The sequence below is a fragment of the Oryzias latipes genome, chromosome 9 (genome assembly GCF_053564925.1).
Source record: "Oryzias latipes strain Hd-rR chromosome 9, Olatipes_Hd-rR_3.1".
Taxonomy (NCBI): domain Eukaryota; kingdom Metazoa; phylum Chordata; class Actinopteri; order Beloniformes; family Adrianichthyidae; genus Oryzias; species Oryzias latipes.
Genome location: NC_136245.1, coordinates 31,811,063 through 31,831,239, shown reverse-complemented (window position 1 = coordinate 31,831,239; position 20,177 = coordinate 31,811,063). Strand labels below are relative to the sequence as shown.

The following is a 20,177-nucleotide window of genomic DNA, read 5'->3' as shown; positions in this document are numbered from 1 at the left end:
TGTTTTTGCTTTGTCCTTCCATATAAATTCTTCCAGTCTCCTCTGTCCCATGAAGTTTTCCAACCAGGTCATGGGGAGAGAAGTGTGGAAAGGGCGAATTTACAGACTTCAATTGTACTTTGTATAAAGTCACCTGAGGAGAACTGTCGCACAGTGTGATGCCGCCCTTGTTGAAGGTGACTGTGAGAGGATTTTGCCTTGTAGCGGCTAAAGTATGGCCTAACTAAAAAATAAATCAATCTCTGCAGATAAAGACAGACTATCTGATGGAATGTACCACTTTACGTCAAGAAATCACAGAAATTAAAATATGGATTTATGATGGAATGATGATTTCTGTTGCTATGTTTTTAAAGTCCTGTCACTCAAAGCAATTTCTGTGCGTGTGTGCAGGGAGCAGATAACCTTGGGGTGTCACGTAGAGGTTGTCGGATCATCTGAGTCAACCAGCTGTGAATCGAGGAGGAGGAGGAGGGGTTCGTCTCGGACAAAAGGTCGCTCTTCCAGCAGCAGGAGCAGATCCTCAGGGAGTTCCAAATACTTGGGACGCTATTCCAGAAGCTCCTCGTTGTCTTCTCGCAGGTAGATCTGACAAGATGTGTAGCAAATGAGCTCAAATCTACGTCTCCTGCAGCACCAATGTACTTTATGTCTTCACAGCTCGTACTCACGATCCCCCAGTCACTCAGATGTCAGGCGAAGAGGCAGCATGAGCAGCCTGAGCTCCAGAGGAAGCTACTCCAGACACAGTGATGACAGGTGAACTTCAGCTACTAATTCCTTTCTGTCCGTCTCTCCCCTCCTGGGTACGGGTTTCCTGGTGGTGGATATGTGTTGGTGGATGGAGTGGTACCAATTGGTTAGAGTTTGATGTGTTTGGTTGTCTGTAGCCCCCACTGAGACCCACGTGAGCAACTTTGGTCCGCCAAACACCCAAACACCGGTTGGGCCCTGGCCTGAGCTCCTCTTGAGTACTTGGAGGTGGGGCCTCTAGTCTGCTGGGTGCTAGTGGGAGGAGCTAGTTGCCATTGTACGGCAACAGTGGTTTAGTCTTGTTGACAAGAAAGTAATGTAAAAAAAATATATAAAAAAATGAATCCTTCTCAAGTTTAGAACATATTTCTTTGACATCTTCAATGTCAATATTTGCAAAATATTTGCAAATGTATGCAGTAGGGATGCACTTTCCAGGTTCATTTTCCCCAAAATTTGGTTCAAAGGTGTAACATGTGGTAAGGTCAAACTTAAATTACAAAAAAGATTTAAGAAATTACACACCAGGTTTGCTGCAGGACCATGAAACAGTGTTTCTGCTCTGCTACTGAAAACGCTAAATAATGAAGAAAAAAAATTGATTTAACAATTTAAGTAATTATTTCTCATTACTGATGTAAAAGAATGACCTGAAAGCTGTTACTTCAGTATTTTTGTGGTGTAATTGCTGCTTCCTCAGACTTTCAGACAGAAAGAGACGAGCGGACTCCAGAGAGACAGACGCAAAGCACGGACGGAAAGTCAGGAAGCGAGGAAGGCGCAAATCCTACACTCCCATGAGGAAGAGGAGGAGGGACTCGCCGAGTCATCTAGAAGCTCGGCGCATCACAAGGTGCGTTGATTTTTTATTTACGCCGTACACTTTTTAGTTCAGAAATCACAGTTAGGATTATTGTATTATATTTTGGCATGTGTGGACTTTTGTTGTGATTATTGTTATTACAATTATTTGTGTTGTTTATTTATTTTATGTAAAGCCCTTCGAGGTGTTTTGCAAAGAAGAAAAATGTTCTTTAAAGTTGATTTAGACAAATACAGTTCAAACTTTTAGACTGCTTTTAACCATAAGGTTTGCAGAAAAAAAATCACAATGTGATTTACCTGAAACTTTACCGGAATCATATTTATGCAGGAATGCTAAAATAAATCAACTATGTGAGATTTTACAGCAACAGAAATCACGAAGAACATGAACATTTTCACAGAACTTTGATCTAAAGTAAGAGCAGCTCCAAAGCCGAGCCCCACTTGCAGCTGCCTGGGCCTCAAGGAGAAGCAATTGATCTAAAATATAGAAAATCTGGGTGATTTGGTGTCAACAGGGGGGGGTTCCCAATATGCTGATCAAGATCGATAGACCGATTGCGATTGGGGACCAACAGATAAGAATATATTTTTAAAAGTTGCCATTAGCCAATGATCATCCTCGCCATAAAGTATGTCGCTTGATTGACATGCAGACCACCCAATCAAACATTCTCTGACACATGCCTGTGTGTTTGACGACGCTGAGGGACAGATCCCAGTTTTTCTTCCTCCTAAACTTCGGAAAGGTGTGAGCGTTCAGTGTCAGACTCCTAAACGTGGATGTATTTGCTAATGCGCCTTATTCCAACACTTAAACAGAACCTCCAACAGAACGCACACAGAACATTTCTGTCGTCGACCCAGCGTTTGCTGGGGCGCCGTTGACATGACAACCAACACACAGGTTGATTTCATCAAGATATTAAAGGAAAAATGACAGAGGACTGCATTTAGATGCATCTAAACGTATCCCTGAATAATTTTTTGATTAACTTTAAATTCAATTTTTCATAAGAATTCTTGGTATTTAAGTATAGAAATATGATAAATATATATACAAAGGCCTATATATACCGGTGTGTGTGTGTGTGTGTATATATATATATATATATATATATATATATATATATATATATATATATATATATCTTTTGGAGCTTTAAAGTTGCTCTTATGCAGAAAAAGTGTTGGCACCCCACACTTCTCCACTTCATTCACCCGCGTGCTACCTGCTAAAACACACCTGATGTAGTAGTTCAGCAGGAGTTCACCTGAGAGGTCGTAAAGATCTCCTAAGCCGGTATGTTTGAGGAGGAAAACATTGAAATCAGGCAGCTGGTGGTTCCCAGGGACTGGAGATAAGAAACCCTGCGGTTTACAGGAAGTGGAAAAATGTTAGTTTGAAGCAAAACAAACAGGGCTTTTGGTGTTACTTTTTGGCTAAAAAAATTTGAATGGAGCTAGTTTTTAATGAATAGTTTAAAGAAGGAAAAGTTTAAAACTGCTTCCTCAGTGTGAGAATACTGAAAGTTAAAGCAGGCTCTTCTTCGTGTTTTCTTCAGTGCGAGGAAGAGGCCCATTCCTTATTTCCGGCCAAGCCCCCCCTCCAGCATTCGTTCCACCAGCGTGTCGTCCTGGAGCAGCATCTTCACTCGCAGTCGAAGCCCCATCCACAGCATCAGCCGCAGCCGCAGTCGCAGCCGCAGCCACAGCTTCTCCTCCTACAGGAGCTACAGTCGCAGCTCATCCTGGAACTCCTCCTGCGGGAGCCGCAGTCGCAGCCGCAGCCGCAGTTTGCTGATCAAACGCAGGAAAACGAGGCATTAGTGTCTGAAGCTGGGGAAAACAGTCCTTTTCTTTCTGCGTTTTGTTCTTGTTCTGCATCCTCCTGCATGAACGCTCAGCCTGAGACTGCAGATCCAAACGGACTCTTCCTGTATTTATTCAGTGCAAATCCATGTGCCAAACTGTTCATGTGTCTGCACTCTGACCATTAAATGATCCCGCAAAACCTTCCTCATGCTGACTTATTAAACATTTGATTCCCTTAAAAAATGAAAAGTGTTGGGTGAGGGGGGCTGCAGAGGGTAGTGTAGTGTGGGGGGAGGTAGGGGTGGAGCTGTGGTTGCCTCGTGATCTCTGGGCTGCTTGGGTCGGGCGCCGGGGCTGGCCTGCGGTGACAAGGCTCCGGCTGGGTGGTGGGCGGCTCCTGGGTCCTCTGGGCCCTGGCCTCGTCCTTGGCCCGCATCTCGGTGTCCAGCGCCCGGTGGCCCCAGTGGCTTCCGCCTGGTACAGCGGAGCACGCCTGTCCTGTGGCCTGGGGGTCCTGACGCTGGGCTAGCCTATGCCTCCCGGTGGCGGAGGGGCCCCTGTCGGGGGGCCTCCTCTGCACCTGGCTTGGGACGCTCCGGGTCCGGGGGTCTCCCCATCTCTCCTGGTCGGGCTGGGGAGGATCTGGTTCCTCTTATGATCACATGGTTCACTTTGGCAGGGTGCATGTAGCTCCACCCCCACGTGCACACTGCTCCCTATCTGCTTTAATCCTTTAATCCACAGTGTTTTTGATGGACATGGATATCTTCCACTTATCTTAGTGTCAGAATTTCATGTTTGGATGTAATATTTGCCTTTCTGCAGATCTAGTATAAATGTTTCACAGCTGAGAATCGTAACCTATTCAAATTAGCAATTTAGCACTTGTATCCCCTCACTTTCTCCCCCTCCCTCTTTATTTCTTTTTCTTCTACCCCCCCCCCCCACACACACACACACACACACTTTCCCCCTCTCCCTCCCCTTTAATAAAAAGAATATGTATATATATACTTAAAACACAAAATGTAACAAATAAATAAAAGAATAAAAAAACAAAAAAACACAAAGGGGTTTAAACAAATTTACATCCTGGCTATCTGAAGATTCATAACCCCTTTTTGTAATAGCAAAACCTGTCCAACACAAAAGGACTTCAGCGCTCATCTGTTTGCTCAGTTGTTGGACAGAACAAGTTAAAAGAACAGGAAGAAAAAAATGAAAAGAATTAGACGTTTAGTTTGCTGATGTTGCAGAGGGAAGTCTGCGAAAAACACCGTTCAGGAAGGTTTTGACTCTGATCTCTCCACAAAAACAACCATGTTTTCTCAGCCTAGGTGGGCTGACACAGAGTAAACAGCCTGTCAGCTCAAATGTCAGATTAATTTATCCTCTGATCACATGGGGTGGGGGGTGTTGCTGAAATGTCAGTGCGTGTAATACAACAGAGAGCGGCCGAAGCAACATTTGAATGCAACCAGAGGAAAAACCTGCTTCAATGACTCTTAGACGGCTGAACATCTGATCTGCCTCAGGACAGAGCGGCCATGTGAAGGTTTTATGTACTTCTGCTGTCCACCACCTAACCCCCAAACTGTTTTTTATCTTTAAATCAGGGCAGAAGCAGAGGGCTGATCCTGATTTTACTGGAAAATAAACAAAAATCATAAACAACATGAATATTTTTACAGAAGATCTATCCAAAAGACTAAACAAGAAGAATTCCCAAAGACATGTGTTGATATTTTATTTACACATAAAGTTGATATGATCATTTAAAATAAAAAAAAATAACGTTTTTGTTTACCTAATTATTATAAACATAGACGTTATCAACCTGCTCTAGTTTGCATGGAGGTTAAAAAGTAAGATTTAACAAATTGAGGCTTTATGGATGCAGTTATTTGGATGAAGAGTGTATAGTTTTGTAAATGTGACGAGATTCATGTTAGATTTCAAACAAGTTCAAAATTTATCAGCAGTCAATTGAAATAAAAATGAAGATGGGAAAGTCCGGCGACAAGGAACGCTGAAACCTTTCTCAGCTTTCCAACAACAGGTGAAAAGTGACTCCCACATTTGTTTTCTTTTTAAATCAGCATTTTTCAACCTTTTTTGAGCGAAAGTTTACTTTTTTTTACAGCTCAAAGTCACACTGAAGATCTAAAAATAAAATTACAAAATTGAACCTTCTGTTTGTGTTTTAAATAAGAATCAAACGGAAATAAATGATGTTTTATGATCTTTTAAACTTCTACCTGCATCCTTAGTGTGAAACCTGGCCCTGTGTGGATGAACACAGAGATGGTATCCTGGCAATGATAACTGTTTTTCAGACCAAACAGGTGAAATTGAAAAATGTCCACTGGCAGAGTCACCATCTCTTATGACGCCACGCTTGTTTTTGCAGCTTTTCACTGCTCCCCATCAACCATAAAAAGATTGTTTTTTTTTGTAGATCTGTGTTGTTTAAGTGTTTTTCCAGTTGTAGTTATAGCAGCACTTTCCTTCCTCCTAAAGTAGGTGGAGTCTCTGCACTTCACTGTGTGGCTTATTACGAAATGAAACAGCAAAACAAGTAAATGTCCTCACAGTGTGGATAAACTGCTATTCACATGCTATACAGCGACCTCTCGCTATATTGTGGCTCACCTTTGCGGACTCACTGTTTTGCACTTTTTACCAGTACAATATTTTAAGTGTGACCAAGCACAAAAACGGACGTAATCCTTGTGGCTAAGCACATCACTGCATTGCCCGCACATATTTTAAGTGCATCTGAGGCTAAATTTTGTGGTCGGTAGCAGGTATTTTAAGGGGTGATTGATAAAACACGCATGGATACCGAGTGGCACAGCATATATCTTAAGTACGGCTATATTAAACCACGTATTTTCAGTGTTTAAAATAAGTGTGGCCAAAAAAAAAGTTCAGCACTGGCCGCCCAACATGTATCTTAGAATTACGTGCCAATGGTCACTTTCTTTCTTTTTTTTTTTTAATACAGCACGCTGTGTTCTACGTCTGATTGGCCACAGACCATTGTCAATCACTTCTCACTTTTTTCCCTTCCTTTGCTTCTTCACCTCAGTCCTTTACAAAGTCCATCTGCATTCATATTGCAGTGAAAATGTTTGTGTTTGAGGAAACTGAGGTTTTTGTTTTCACTTGTTTGATGAGGTGACAGAAGACAAACTCTAGTCTTGACCAAACAGCTCATTGTCTAAATACTAAGTAACATGTTACAGGGCTGAACTTTCCTTTTTTTCTCTCTTTATCAAACATATTTAATATTAGCAAGAATACAGATTTGATAGAAAAAAGTTATTTTAGCAGAAAGAACAAAACCTTCAAACACATGAATTTTCTTATCATCTTTTAGTAGCTGATGTGGTTTAGGTGATTTATTTATTTAACAGTAATCAAGTCTGAAACTAAATTTACCTCTAAAAATATATAATAATCCTATGGAGTCATATTAAGTTTCCATTGACTATTTCACTGGTGATTTCCCCTTCATGCTGATGCATCTTTGGCTGCATGTCACTGAGCTGTTTAGTGTCTGATGCGTCATCCTGAAAGTCTTCATTCGGTCACTGCAGGTGGATTTTCTGCATCAGCAAATCTTCACGAAGAAGTTCAGGTGTCACTTCTTCAGTGTGACTTCAGACCTGCAGCAGCTCTGAGTTATCTTCTATTAAAACATGATGAGTCACGGGGGGAGGGTCCTCCCCCAGCTGCTGCGCCTCCACTAAAAGAAATATTTACATCTACCGGGAATGTTATCGTTATTTGGAGTACTTTCCCTCGTTGCGTTCACGCACGTAACGCTAGACGTTAGTTTTGATTAAATGAATGTTATGTAATTATGAATGTTATGTAATTGTGAAATTTTGAGGTTTGTTTTTTTGTTCTGGGTTTATATTTTTTACAGCGTAGGGCCTTTCGAGGGCCTCCCAGCACTTTCCTGCCCCGTGAAGCCCCCAGCTGGGTATTTAACCCGCGCTCCGTGTCGATGTTGTTTAGCGGATAGGCTTTTGCGCGTAACGGGCGGTACGCGCGCTCCAGATCAGATAAGGTTTATCCCCCTCCCGAAGAAGTACTATTTTTCAATAAGGAGAAAGTTCTTAACCAATCCATTTCCAAAAAGTTTCTGAGTTTGTGCTGAAGTGGAGATGGCAGAGGGAGACTTTTACACCATGGGAAACCGGCAGCGCTTCCCCAGAGATCCGTTTGAGTCTCCGTTCAGGGATCAGTCTCCCTTCAGAGATCAACTGGCGTCCCGTTTTATGGACGATGACTTTGGGATGCCTCCTTTCCCCGAGGATCTGGGCATGGACTGGCCCGGGTGGGCTCGGCCGGGCAGGTTAAGCTCGCGCCTCGGCGCCTCGCCGTTTGGCACCGGTTTACGCACAGGCTTCCCCGCGCGTCAGTCGACGGGGGGCCCCGCGGTTTACACCAGCAGCCGGTACGGAGAGCCCCAGTCCCGGGGCTCCCCCACCAGCTGCGGCGGGGAGCCGTGGAAAGTGTGCGTGAACGTGCACAGCTTTAAAGCAGAGGAGCTAAACGTGAAGACCAGGGACGGGTTCGTGGAGGTGTCAGGTGAGCTTTCAGCCTGAATCAGAGGGCAAAACTTTGAGGGTCCATTCTGTGACCCTGACCTTTGAGTGTTAATGTCTCATAACTTTCAATATGTTAATGATTAATGATCTGGGGCCAAAGTGCGCAAACCTGCTGCATCTAATGTTAAAAAAAAGACACTCTGACTCTGTTTGCAAACTAACGTGCAAAACATTAACAACTAAAATCATTGACATGAAGTGTAAAAGTAGGCCACGTCTATCACTTTTAAGACACTGGAGCCCCCATCTTTGTTTCCAGGATGTTCAGGCTAAAAATAAAACAACACTCTTAATTTCTTCTCCAGCTTTTTCTGAATGTTTACGTAATTATAAGATAAAAAGCACTAAACTAAACATGTTTTTACTGAGAAACCAAAGCAGCCTGCTCTGTCTGGAAAATCTTCTGAATCTTCAGTTCAGGACAGATTTTGAAGACTGTCTGGAACTTAAGTTGTGAAGCCGATACTTAGGCTTGGACACCTGTTTTTGAATTCTTGGAAAATCGCTCCCTTAGCTGCTCATGAGCTCGATTTAGATTTAGGCTGGAGCAAGAATGTTCTGGAAGGGGCTGGAGCTTCTTCCGAGTGTAATGGTGCAGGATGCAGACTATAGCTGGATGAAGATGTGGAAACGCTTCCTCTTCTCCAGGCTCTTAGGGTCAAATTATTCCAAGGCTTCCCTGAGCTGAAGAGGGCAAGGAGGTCGGAGAACCTCCTCCTCTCACTCAGCTCTGGGTTTTTTATAAACACGTCAGTGGGATGCCAGCTGGGGTTGGCGCCATTTTGGTCCTTCCTGCCACAGTGGTTCAAGTGGTTCTAAAAGTGTGGCAGGGAATGCATTCAACCTAATTAAAGGTGTCCAACAGCTGAGTGAACAAATGTTGAACACTCGAGTTTTACACAGAAGCACAGAAGACAAAGCATTAAGGAGAAGAGAAACACAAGACCAATCAAAACTGTGGAAATTAGATCAACTCTGACACTTTTACTTTTGTTTTGCTCAAAGAAAATCAATTGGAAGCTTTGAGGCTTCAGTCTAATAAGGGAGAAGGACACTTAGTGGCATACAGATGTCATTACATTCCCTGAAGTGTGCAAATGAAGCATGAGAATTTTTTGGAATTGTTATTATTTTCTGAGTTTATAATAGATTCTCATTACATAACTATGAACCAACAGAAATTATATACAAAGTTGCTAGAAGTTTTTAGTTTTACAAAACTAGACAGTACTGTTTCTAAAACTCCTCCAGACAAACTGATGCCATTTGGATTAAAAAATAAAACATGTTGGTTTTTTGTTTATTTTACTTTTAACAAAAAAAGAAAAGCTAAGCATAAATGCAATAATAGACCAACTGCAAAACATGATCCATTTGACCAGCTTGATGGAAACGACTGAAACGAACTGCTGGAATGTTAAGATAACCTGAGAGATCAACAAAACCTCTCACTGAGAGGATAGCACGGCCCGTGGAACGTATTTCAAAGTAAAAGCATTTATACTCACAAAGCCTCTTTCTTTATTCAATTTGCTTTTTTAAAAACTGTTTTTAAGTGTTCAGTCTTAGACAAGATGAAGCTCAACTGTTGGAAGCAAATGTGAGCATTTTGGAAATGCATTTTTTAACTGTAAAAAGTATTTGATTTCTTCTTTTAATGTAGCTGCACATCTCAATTGATTAAAAAACATGATTACCATTTCAGAAATAACCAAATTAAAACAAATATTGTTTCTTTTGTCTGTGGGGAAATGATGTCCCACTCCATTTCAATTGAGACACATTTGAGTGGTACAGCGTGAGCTGCTGCAGGGTAAACATGGTTTATGTGGCTCAAAAAGGATGACAGCTGCTGATTTGAAAAGTTTGGTTGGCAACAGCTTCTAGAAGACTGTTAAGGTCTCTGCAATGGAGAAGCATATTGATCCAAAAGTGCAGGAAATTGCAGAGCTTATCTGCTTAACAACTTGGGCCTTTGAAAACAAACTTAAGGAAACTTTGATCAAGGGTTAGCTTTTATTTCATGAATAAACGTCTGGCTGGATTGTAGCTTGTCAATAACCTTTTAAGAGACTTGACACAGTCTGTGCTGCTCTGAGTTGAGATGTGCTAAGAACAAAAAAAAATGAAGATGCTTTCGTTTTGCATCTTTAGATCTGCTTGTTCATGTAAGCAATAAGCCAGGAGCTGCGTTGTACGGCCTGCAGGCACTATGCACCCCCCCCACCCACAGCCTCCTCCTGACTCACCCTGACCGGCCGAAATTCTGCCACCCAACCCCTCACTACCACCCTTCTGCCTTCAGAACTGCGAAAATAAATTCCTAAAAACAAAAAAACTTTTTTTCAAAATGGGAGCTTTTTATTGGTTTAATCTCCATAGCAACCACTTTATTTTTTTGGTCACCTGGAGGTGATAAACAGTTCCATGTTATTTTTAGAAGAATTGGCAAAAGTAAAATTTGGGATTTCCTTTGCAACAGAGATTTTTTGTCAATCACGCTCACGTTCCTGATATGTTTGTATTGTATGTCACAGTGTTTTTTTATTGTTTTTATTTTTTTTCCAGCTTGAGCCAACAACTTATGTATTAAAATGTAACAATAGTCTGGTAAAAAATGTGTGAGTAACAGGGAAACGCCACTCTTGCAAGCTTGCCACTCTAATGTCTTTTTCCTTTTTAGTTTCCCACTGATGCTCGCGAAGGTGATAGATTGAAAACTCTAGGAGGAGTTTCAAATTTTAGAAAGTCGAAAGGGATTTTTTTTTTTAAATTCAAGATGGCGGCCTCTTCCAAAACTCAGCGGAATTTGGCTGTGGATGTGGACTTAAACTGGCAGTGCGTGTGTGAAATTTAGTAAAGATTGCTTGAACAGGTCCCAAATCGTGGGAAAATCGCCAAATTCACACTTTGCCACAAAATGACCACCAAGCTGTCGGTCCTGTACCATAATAATTTTAAAACTGCCTTTGAATATCCCTTACATACATGTTTGGGTTTTGTTAGTGGATTTTGAAATATTTCGTTTGGGCACAAAAAAAGTTTTGGGGGGTTTGTTGAGTTTTCGAATGTGGCCGGGGAACATTTTTGCTCCGAAGCAATAAGAAAGAAGAACTGCAAAAACAATCTGGTCTTTGCTGTTTTCTGCGTTCTTCCTCTGAAGAACAATCTTAATTTTGAGGTTCGCTGGGGGAAAATCCTTCAGTGATTTCATCCTCTTCTTCATGAAACAAAACCACATCAGGAATTTGTCATCCGCTTGTCATGACAGCTTTCAACACCAATGGAGACGTCTTTTTGTTGAGCTGCTCTCTGACCACACCTTTTCAGGAAATGTCCACAGGGATCAGCTTCGCCCATGAAGTCATGCTGGAGTCTTCCCAGCAATCTCACATGGCAGCCTCCTCTGCAAGGCCTCTGGTGAACTCCGCCACACAGAGCCGTCACTCAGGGGGTGTAATGTATCACCCTGACGGGGCTGGAGTGCACAGAAAGGGGTCATAGGGCGGGGTTGGGTGCACTTTTGTCCACGGCGTTGACGTTTCGCAGCCAGGGAGCAGCTGCTTCCAGGGTGGAGCAGCAGAGATGTATTCTGAGCTACATCAACACTTCTTTTAAACGCGTCAGTACGGCAGATTCAAACCGTCACATGAGCCGTCGCGTGCGCCAGCACAGCTTAGTCATTGCATCCAGTTTGACCTCCTGACCTCTGAAGTGTCTCCGCCCATCTCCTGATCTGCATTTTCTCTTTTTTGCTAACAGGAAAACATGAAGAGAAGCAAGAGGAGGGCGGCATCGTGACGAAGAACTTCACAAAGAAGATACAGTGAGTATGATGGCAGCTGCGGATTACCATCCGTAAACCTCAGAATCCATGAAGCAGAGATTTTTCAGCTCAAGAGAGTCTCAGATCATTCCAGACCTGTGTCTGTGGAAATATGTAAATGTTTCTTCAGAGTTGGTTTTGCAGCAGCATCCGTGGAATTTGATTTCAAGAAAAATGAAACAGCATTCATTAATTTCTAAAATGTCCTAAAACTTTTACATTGTGGGGTTTAATATCTTTCCAGAAGTCTTTAAATCTTGCTAATGTGTTTATAGACGTTTGTCTGTAAAACCTGCCAGACACGTTTTTTTCTTAGGGCTTCTAAAGAAAGAAAATATTGCTGCCAAACTGGCAAACTCACGCAGTTTTTATTGTCTTGTGGGTTTTTTCCATGATGGGGCAGTTCGGCTGACCCGATCGGAATGGGCAGCGATGCAGATAAACATCCGCCCATGCAGAACAAACCACCTGGAGAAATCCTGCAGTTCCAACAGCTGCTCACATGGGGGCGATGTTGCCCAAAATGAACTCTGATCAGCATTAGAAAAAGACTATAAAGGAAAAGTCAATTTAAAAGAATCGAATAATCTTTAAAAATGGATTTCATGAGCTAGCGCTAAATTGCACATTGTTACGCTAGCTTTGTAGCTTTCAGCGTTACAGCCGCTGTCCTATTGTCCTGTTGTAGAGCAAAGTACTCACATCCAAACTTTACATGTTGTATAGGTAGAGGGAAGATCGGAAGTGAGCTACTTTCACACAGCCCCCTTCTTCTGTTTTTTTATGATGATCATTTTTGGGAAGAAAGGCAAGAACGTTAGGGCAAACTTTCAATGGAAGGAGTGGAAGTAGCTTGAAAAAGACAGGATTCACCACTTTATTATGTACCAAAAGGCAACATGGAAAGACACAAAATAGAAATGTTCAGGCTAAATACATAAGATCTAATAAAAGGGTTTATCCATCAATTTTTAGGGTTTATAGAGCAAAAAAAAAGTTCAGTATTTAGGCAGAAAGGATGTTTTTATGTCAGGTTCACTGTTCTGTAAGACAAGACTTCAGCATTTGTCTGTAAAATGGCTTGTTATTTTCAAATCTCCTAACTGGTGTTGTGCGATGGTATGTGTGTGTGGTGTGTAGGACCGAGCGTGTCAGCTACACACATAAACACAACCTCACTCCACCCGTGGCCTTCATGTCTTGTCTTTCCTCAGAACCCCTGCAGGCTAAAAGAATATCGGACCATTTTCTGGCAGCTGTACAGAATCAATGCTTAAGATAAACTGTGCGCCTGCCAAACTTGAATGAAACTCCCCGAGCTGTCTGCTTAATGACCACTCTGAGTGATTTGACTGTCAGAAGAGCCACTTTGCCTCGCAAAAATTGGTTTATTGAAGGAAGCTGATTAAAATGATCTGGGATTAATGCCGGCTCTCAGCGACAGTAATCGCACCATAAGATATTTTCTGTTTTGCTTATTTTTTCAACCGTGTTAATAGTTTCTCTGTGATCAATTTCTTTTTCCTGTAACTCTTTGTCACATTTTCTAATTTTATTACCCCTTAAGGGTTTCCCATGTGGGCTTCAGGACTAACAATTCTGTTATGCCCACAAGATCCTAGGTGGCTTAAGGGGATTGTAAACACATCCAGCTCCTGCTGGTCAACTGTTAAGGTTCACTCAAAATAATTTTCATTTAGATTGCAGCTAAATATTGGAAAAGTTTGTTAAATTCCTCAAAAAAATAGTTTTTTTGCCCTGCAATGGGCAAAGGGCAGTAACGCTCCTTGAACTTTCTTAACTCCACGACTGTTTATGCAATTCATGTTATTTGCATCTTCAATTCTGATTGCGCAGCGATGCAACCCTTTAGCTTTAGTGAAATGTTTCATGTTGGCATAAAGTATTGCACATCACCCAAGTTGCTTTTCTCAGCTTCAGAAATTCTTAGAATTGCGACAGTTACGTCAGCAGTTAAAAAGCTACAGTAATTAAAAGAACTAAGTGTTAAAGAATTAGTCTGTTTAGAGGATGGATGGATGGATGGATGGATGGATGGATGGATGGATGGATGGATGGATGGATGGATGGATGGATGGATGGATGGATGGATGGATGGATGGATGCATGGATGGATGCATGGATGGATGCATGGATGGATGGATTAGACGGGCATTTAAACAAAACTGCATTTGTAGCTAAATTGTCAAAGCTAAAAGTAAAAAAAAAACAATTGTGTAAATCTTACAAATTCTCCTCATATCAAACAGATATGATCAGATGTTTTTAGAACTTATTTTGATGTAAAAACAGAGGGGAAAACACAACAACTAAACGTACTGTAGCACGTTTTTCTTTCTAGTTTTTACTATCTGGAAGCAAAAATTGACTCTTGTTTTTTCCTTTGTACAGATCCTACCTCAGTAAAAAACAGCAGGAGTAGAAAAGCAAAGTAAAAAATCTCTTAATAAAAAAAAGGTGATGTTTTACATATTTGGTGTAAAGCTAAACACTAATTAGGAGAAATCATGGAGTAAAAATGATCAGTAAAAATGAGTTTGTTGTAAAAATATTTGGCATAAGTTCTGTTTGTATTAAGCGTGTGGATCTCCAGGTACACTTAACCCCGCCCCACCCTTCAGATACTTTGTTTAGATGTTCCTGCCTGAAAAGACGTTCTTTAGACTCACTTTTAGATGAAGGAAAATTTGATCAAAACTTTTATGACTTTTCCATTGATATTCCACATTTGTATGTCTTATTAAAGTGAACTGTCTTCAGCAGATGTCTAGGTCTGCCTTCTCCCATGTTCCTCAGCTGACTCTGTATTTCACAGAGGAGTGGGAAGACGGTGGTGGAGGCTCCCGTCTAATTAAAAGGAGTTCAGTCCTGCAGCCTCCTCCTCTGAACATGGCAGCCTGCTGTTTATATGAACTCCGAATAACACTTGACTGCTCACATAGAAAGCCCGCCGTGTCCTTATTTGGCTGCAATGCTGGACAGAGAACAGCTTTTGTTCTTGTCTGTGTGTGGGGGTCATAATTTAAATCTGCTAGATCAGAATCTTAAAAACCCTTCTCACATCTGAGTCTTTTTTTCATTTTGTTCATCTCAGATCAAAAATAACATTCAATAAATCACAAAAGAGGCAGAATTTATATATATTTTTTGAAAATTTCAGCGATAAAAGTAAAAAAGACGTGGAGACCTACCTGCGTGGTTTTGTCTTTTGTGTCTCATCAGAACATTTGTGGATAAGCCAGCCTTCTCTGTCTAAAATGCATGGAAAATAAACATTGTCTCTCGTTTTATTGTCTTTTCTTTAATCCTCAGGATCCCCACAGATGTAGACCCCCTGACAGTGTTTGCCTCCTTATCCCCTGAGGGCGTCCTCATCATCGAGGCAAGACAGACGCCTCCATACTACCTTGTCAGCGGCGAGGACTCCAAGGAAGGCGAAAAACCAGAGATGGAGGCCCCCAATCCCGAAGACTCTCCTGTCGTCTAAACCCGCAGTGCCTAATTTATCGTCATGAACCATTAGCTACAAATGTGACACTAAACACACAGCTTTATGTTCATTTCAAACAAAAAAAAGCCTTTTTCTGCTGTTAACTGTTAAATTATTTTTCATTCCTCTTTAAGAACAATTAAAATTATGATTGTCTTTAAGTTTAATGCCTTTTTTTTGTCCCTTTCTTGTGCAAAAAATTCAAAAAGTGTGTTTTGAAAACAGGCACGTCTTCATAAAAGTTCAGAGTTTAAGGTTTCTCCTGAGAAAGCAGCATCTTAAACAAGAAAAGCAGAAAATATATCCTTAGAAATTGTCGGCTCTAATCAAAATTCTTTCAACATTTCAGATCTCTTAATCTGTCAACAGAAAACATAGATAATGTCTTAAAGCACACTTCAAAAATGAGACTAGTAAATGAAAGAAAAAGCATATGAACAAACCTTTGTTATTTTTCTGTTTGTGACTAACACATTTAATGGGGTTTACAGTGTGAGAATGTAAACAAATCCATGAAAACAAATCCTTTTTTTTTTTTAAGAAAGTGTTGAAATTGTTGCAAACAGAAGAGAATCTAACATTTTGTGTGTTGATGTAGTTTGTGGGACTGACTTCTGCGGGATTTTTAGCAATATACTAAACCACTAATAATGTTTATGTAGTAATATTTTAAGGGAAAATGAAGGGGATTTTTGTGCACTAACCTTTTTGAATGTTTAAAAATAACTATGTGCCATCCAAATTTATTATTGAATATTTTTGATTTTATTTTTATTACAGCATAGAAGTTGCTCCAGGATTTTTTTGGAGAAATTGTTACCTTTTTTGATGTCTTTGTACTGAATGATGCAATAAAAGAGTCTGCCAGTGTGTGACGTGTCTTTGGCTGAAAAGCCGCCTCCAGGGATCCGGAGGGCCTGTGGGGGGGCTGGTGGAGAACAGGAGGAGCTGGGCAGCGGCTCAGCGGAGGCCTTAATGCTGCTGCAGATTAGTGCCGCCGCACGAAAACCGACTCAAACAGAGAGAAGCGTCCAGAGCCGTCCACGAGGAGCAAGAACTGAGGCATTTCCAGGCGCTTGTGTGATGCAAAATAATGTAATCCTGAGCTGGAATCATGAGGGAACATCAAACGATGAGAAACAAAGACCTCTGAAGGTTTTGGTTTACATGATGTCAACTTCTCTCCTTCTTTTAATTTAAAAAATGCTGTAAATTGTTTAGTTTTTTATCAACTGAAACAATCTTAATCTTAAGATCTGGCGTGTGCGTGCGTGTAATGGGGTCGGGGGGTCAGAAACAAAACAAAACAAAATCAAGTGACATGATATCTGCTTTTACACATGATATGTGAGAGAGGGTGGTGGCCAACTGCAAGAAATGTCTGACCTCTGATCCCCAAACAAGTGTTTTACCACCAAGTGCTGAGTCATGCCCGCTTTCAAGCCATGGTTCATATACTGTTTTTATACGTTTCAAACCATTCTCGACACTTTTTTGAATGTTTTCTTTAATGTAAAATTCTTTTTGGGGGGGGGCTTAAAGACTATATTCATCACAAAATCATGTTCATTGTCGCTATGACAACCGTCATAATGCAGGGAGATCCGAAGGCAAATATTTGGTTTTTGATGTAAAAAATCTGCTGTGTGTGAAGTTTATGAAGGTTCTACCTCCAGCAGCTTCTAACAGGATGCGAGAACACGAGGAAACACAGATCTTCATCCATGAGAGCTTTTATTGCAGCTCCAGCAGCGGCGCGGTCAAATGGTTGTTTCAGTTTCTGACTAAAATGCATCTATGACAGACAAGCTAAGCAGGCTAAAGCACTTCTGCTTTTACTCTTTGATGTGAGCATCCTCCAGAACCCGGTTCTGCTCCTCACTGGGTGGTTTTCTCTCCTCCATCTGTTCCTCGAGCTGCTTGGCTTCATCCACCTTCTCCTGGGCCGTTGCATCCACGTCTGCTTTTTCCTGCTGTTGGTTGGATGCTTTCTGTATCTCTTGGCTTTCCATCGTTTCCTGGGGCTCAGAAGATTTTTGCAGATCTTTTGCACCTTCATCATCTGCAGGTACTGACTCTTCCTCATGCTGAACCTCTGCAGAGGAGCAACCAGGTTTGGCCTGATCAACACCAGACTCTTCCTCTACCTGATCTTTTTCTTCCACTTCTTGCTCTGCAGCATCTTCATTCTCCACCTGCGTTAAAAGATAAAATAGAAATTTCATTTTAAACATCCTCAAGGCTAAAAGTCAACAAAGACCTCAGCGCTCAGTAAAAGACAAAATGTTAAATAAAATTTAACTTTTAGACATCAGTATGTGGAAAATTCAAGTTTCATATTGGACCATGCAGAGTTTCTGTGCTGACTCATATATAAACATTTAAATGAATGTTTTAAATATTTTGATTGGCATTGAATTTGCTGCAGCGGTTTTGCCTTTTTAAAACCCTTGAAGGTTTTAGGTATCAAAGAAATTTGCCTTAGTGACGTCACTCGTGTATATAAACAATGCATCGACTCATTTCTCACACTTTCATAAACTGATAACATGATTATCAATGATTTTCTGATGAAGAGCATTTCGCCTGTTTCCATGTGTTTTTATTCATATTTGTCTTTTTTTTTGGTTCAAATTGGTGATAGGTTTTCTTCAATGTGTTTAAAAACACCAGGAGGACTCATGCAGTTTATGATTCTACAGTTGGAATGAGACTTTCTTGGACAAATGTCCATCAGTGGTAGACTTCAAGGAGATTGGGACGGAACAGGAACTTTCTGGAAGGAGAGCGTTCCTAAACATTTGGAGTAAAACTGACACCAGTTAATCAAGACCATTTGAGCAACAGCTAAACACGGAGGTGGTAGTGTGATGGTTTGGCACTTTGATGCAAAAAATAAAGGGGAATGTCCTCCATCCGTTTGTGAGCTCAGTGGGTTCTGCAGCAAAAACACATCTGCAGATTTATTTCTGGGAGTATTTTGAGGTGTTGCAGTCAAATCTGAACTCAAACCGACAACTTTGGAAAGTTTTTTATCTTTTAGAAATTATCAGTTTAACACTACAGTGTTTATTTATTTGGGTTGACATTGTTTGAATAGAAAAACAATCAAACATAGTAGATATATAAACAATAACACTGGGGCAAATACTTTTATGAAGCAGCTATTTGTTGTGAATTTGCTCATATGAAGATAGAATGCATGTATGAAAAGTTCTACAGAGACAGGACCAGCAGGTGAGATGAATTTGCTAAAACTACAGAAATAATGAAGTGAAACAAATGAAACCAGCAAATGTGTTTAGGTTTAAAAGCAGTAATGACCTGTATTGGAATGAAGAAGGCGGCAGGAACGGCGGTTTCTGGAACCGGAGCTTCCACGGTCAGGACCCCGTCCACAGAAAGTCTGGCCACGATCGTGGCGGCCCCCACTTCAGCTGGAAGCCTGGAAACGACAGACCTGTTCACCGTGAAGCTCAGAATCAAGTGGATTTTTTCAGCCCATCTCTGAGGGATTTCACATCAGTGTCACCTGTACTTCCGATTGAAGCATCTGCTTATGAATCCGTGCTGGTCAGGCTTTTCTTCATGTTTTCCTGGGGGGTGGATTATGGTTTGTGGAGTCACAGAGAAAATAGTCAAATTAATCTCTTACATGTGCCATTTATTTAGCTAATGACATAATTGAACTGCTTTTTATGGATTTTGTAAATGTCTGCTCTCTTTAATACATGATGCATCATTGAGACTGGAAACCATACTGAAGGTAAAGGTAGTCTGTAATATTATTTAGGCAGAAAAACTTTTTTAAAACGTAATGTCAGACAAATATTATCATTTAAGTTAGAATGAGATGAAAAGTGAACCTCTAACTTCCAAAAATCCATCTCTGACACCGAGGGAAATCTCTGACGGGGAGAAGTGAGCCACGTCCATGCTGACCCCCCACGTGTTGACCTTCAGGCTGGGATGGTGCATGGACCCGTACAGGTATCCCAAGCAAAAACTCCTCTGGAAAGGATCCGCGTCCATCCAGTGAGGCTCGCCTCGCTCCAGGGAAGGTGGAAGTCCCACATCCTGACTAAAAAACCAGCCGGGCTGCCACCATTTCCTCAGAGGGTTCCAGGGGGGGCTGCGTTTCTCTTCACATGAGTTCTCTGGTTTGGCATGCTCCATCATATCCCAGGAAGAATGCTTTGCAGAAGGCAGCGAGGAGGAGTGGTGACGCTCCTCTTATAAAGAGCTCCCGTCTGCTTTGGCCTCAATAGGCCCCCATGTCGATACCCAGAGAAGGGTGTGTCGGTGTGGGGTGATGAGGCGTGGAGGTCATTACCTCTCTAAAACAGGAGCAGGATAATTAGTCATACTTATTACTTTTGAAGGTGCGATGGGAAATAGCGGCCAGTTGGCTGAGGCTCCTCTGTGCCTGAACTGTTGGCCCCCGTTGCCTAAAGAGAATTCTTCACATTTCCCCATGAACTCTATTCTGTTAGTGATGACTCGACGCCTCAGACACGACATGACTCAGCTTTCAGAAAGGCTGTGTGCAGCGTGAAATCCCTATGCCAGAGGCTGGAAAACTCCAAAATGCTCCTTCTCCGTTTATGCTGCCTCCCTCTTTCAACTTTTTTTTTTTGTAACAGGATCGAATATTGAATCTATTTTTTTTATGCCACACAAAAACCAACGGAAAAATGTTTCTGACACTTTCTGTGAAGCTTTACTCAGACTGGGTTCATGCGGCTCATCTAAAAATCACCCGTTTTTTATGTAACACTGGTTCTACAAACACATAGTCAGTGATGAAATTGAGAAGATTAAAAAG

At 41.4% G+C, this 20,177-nt stretch overlaps 3 protein-coding genes across 4 annotated transcripts in view; 2 read left to right on the top strand and 1 right to left on the bottom strand.

Annotated features, from left to right (window-relative positions):
- The window catches only part of srrm4 (serine/arginine repetitive matrix 4), a 112,276-nt gene extending 108,680 nt beyond the window's left edge, over positions 1–3,596 (top strand). For both annotated transcript variants that reach the window (XM_078953283.1, XM_023958228.2), the window contains 4 exons: positions 394–582; positions 661–759; positions 1,454–1,606; positions 3,144–3,596. In XM_078953283.1, coding sequence (XP_078809409.1) covers positions 394–582; positions 661–759; positions 1,454–1,606; positions 3,144–3,408 — 706 coding nt within the window. In that variant the 3' untranslated portion in view covers positions 3,409–3,596. The remainder of the gene's footprint in view (positions 1–393; positions 583–660; positions 760–1,453; positions 1,607–3,143) is intronic.
- A 3,564-nt stretch (positions 3,597–7,160) lies between these two features.
- On the top strand, positions 7,161–16,222 carry hspb8 (heat shock protein b8). Its single transcript, XM_004072074.5, has 3 exons — positions 7,161–7,995; positions 11,778–11,841; positions 15,175–16,222. Exons 1-3 carry the CDS (start codon positions 7,569–7,571, stop codon positions 15,347–15,349), a joined length of 666 nt encoding a protein of 221 aa, XP_004072122.1. The 5' UTR covers positions 7,161–7,568; the 3' UTR covers positions 15,350–16,222.
- Positions 16,223–17,069: 847 nt separating this feature from the next.
- On the bottom strand, positions 17,070–19,604 carry si:dkey-1k23.3 (heat shock protein beta-1). Its single transcript, XM_004072075.5, has 4 exons — positions 19,219–19,604; positions 18,885–18,948; positions 18,677–18,797; positions 17,070–17,547 (listed from the first exon to the last, which is right to left on the bottom strand). Exons 1-4 carry the CDS (start codon positions 19,529–19,531, stop codon positions 17,188–17,190), a joined length of 858 nt encoding a protein of 285 aa, XP_004072123.1. The 5' UTR covers positions 19,532–19,604; the 3' UTR covers positions 17,070–17,187.
- Between the last annotated feature and the right edge of the window lie 573 nt (positions 19,605–20,177).

Bases quoted from the DNA above. Each gene is read 5' to 3' on its own strand.
- hspb8 (XM_004072074.5), top strand. From the start codon at position 7,569: ATGGCAGAGGGAGACTTTTACACCATGGGAAACCGGCAGCGCTTCCCC. The intron at 7,996-11,777 runs GTGAGCTTTCAG...TTTTGCTAACAG, and splicing joins CGGGTTCGTGGAGGTGTCAG to GAAAACATGAAGAGAAGCAA. The intron at 11,842-15,174 runs GTGAGTATGATG...TTTAATCCTCAG, and splicing joins AACTTCACAAAGAAGATACA to GATCCCCACAGATGTAGACC.
- si:dkey-1k23.3 (XM_004072075.5), bottom strand. From the start codon at position 19,531: ATGATGGAGCATGCCAAACCAGAGAACTCATGTGAAGAGAAACGCAGC. The intron at 18,949-19,218 runs GTTCACTTTTCA...TCCACCCCCCAG, and splicing joins TGGATTTTTGGAAGTTAGAG to GAAAACATGAAGAAAAGCCT. The intron at 17,548-18,676 runs GTCATTACTGCT...CTTTTAACGCAG, and splicing joins CCTTCTTCATTCCAATACAG to GTGGAGAATGAAGATGCTGC.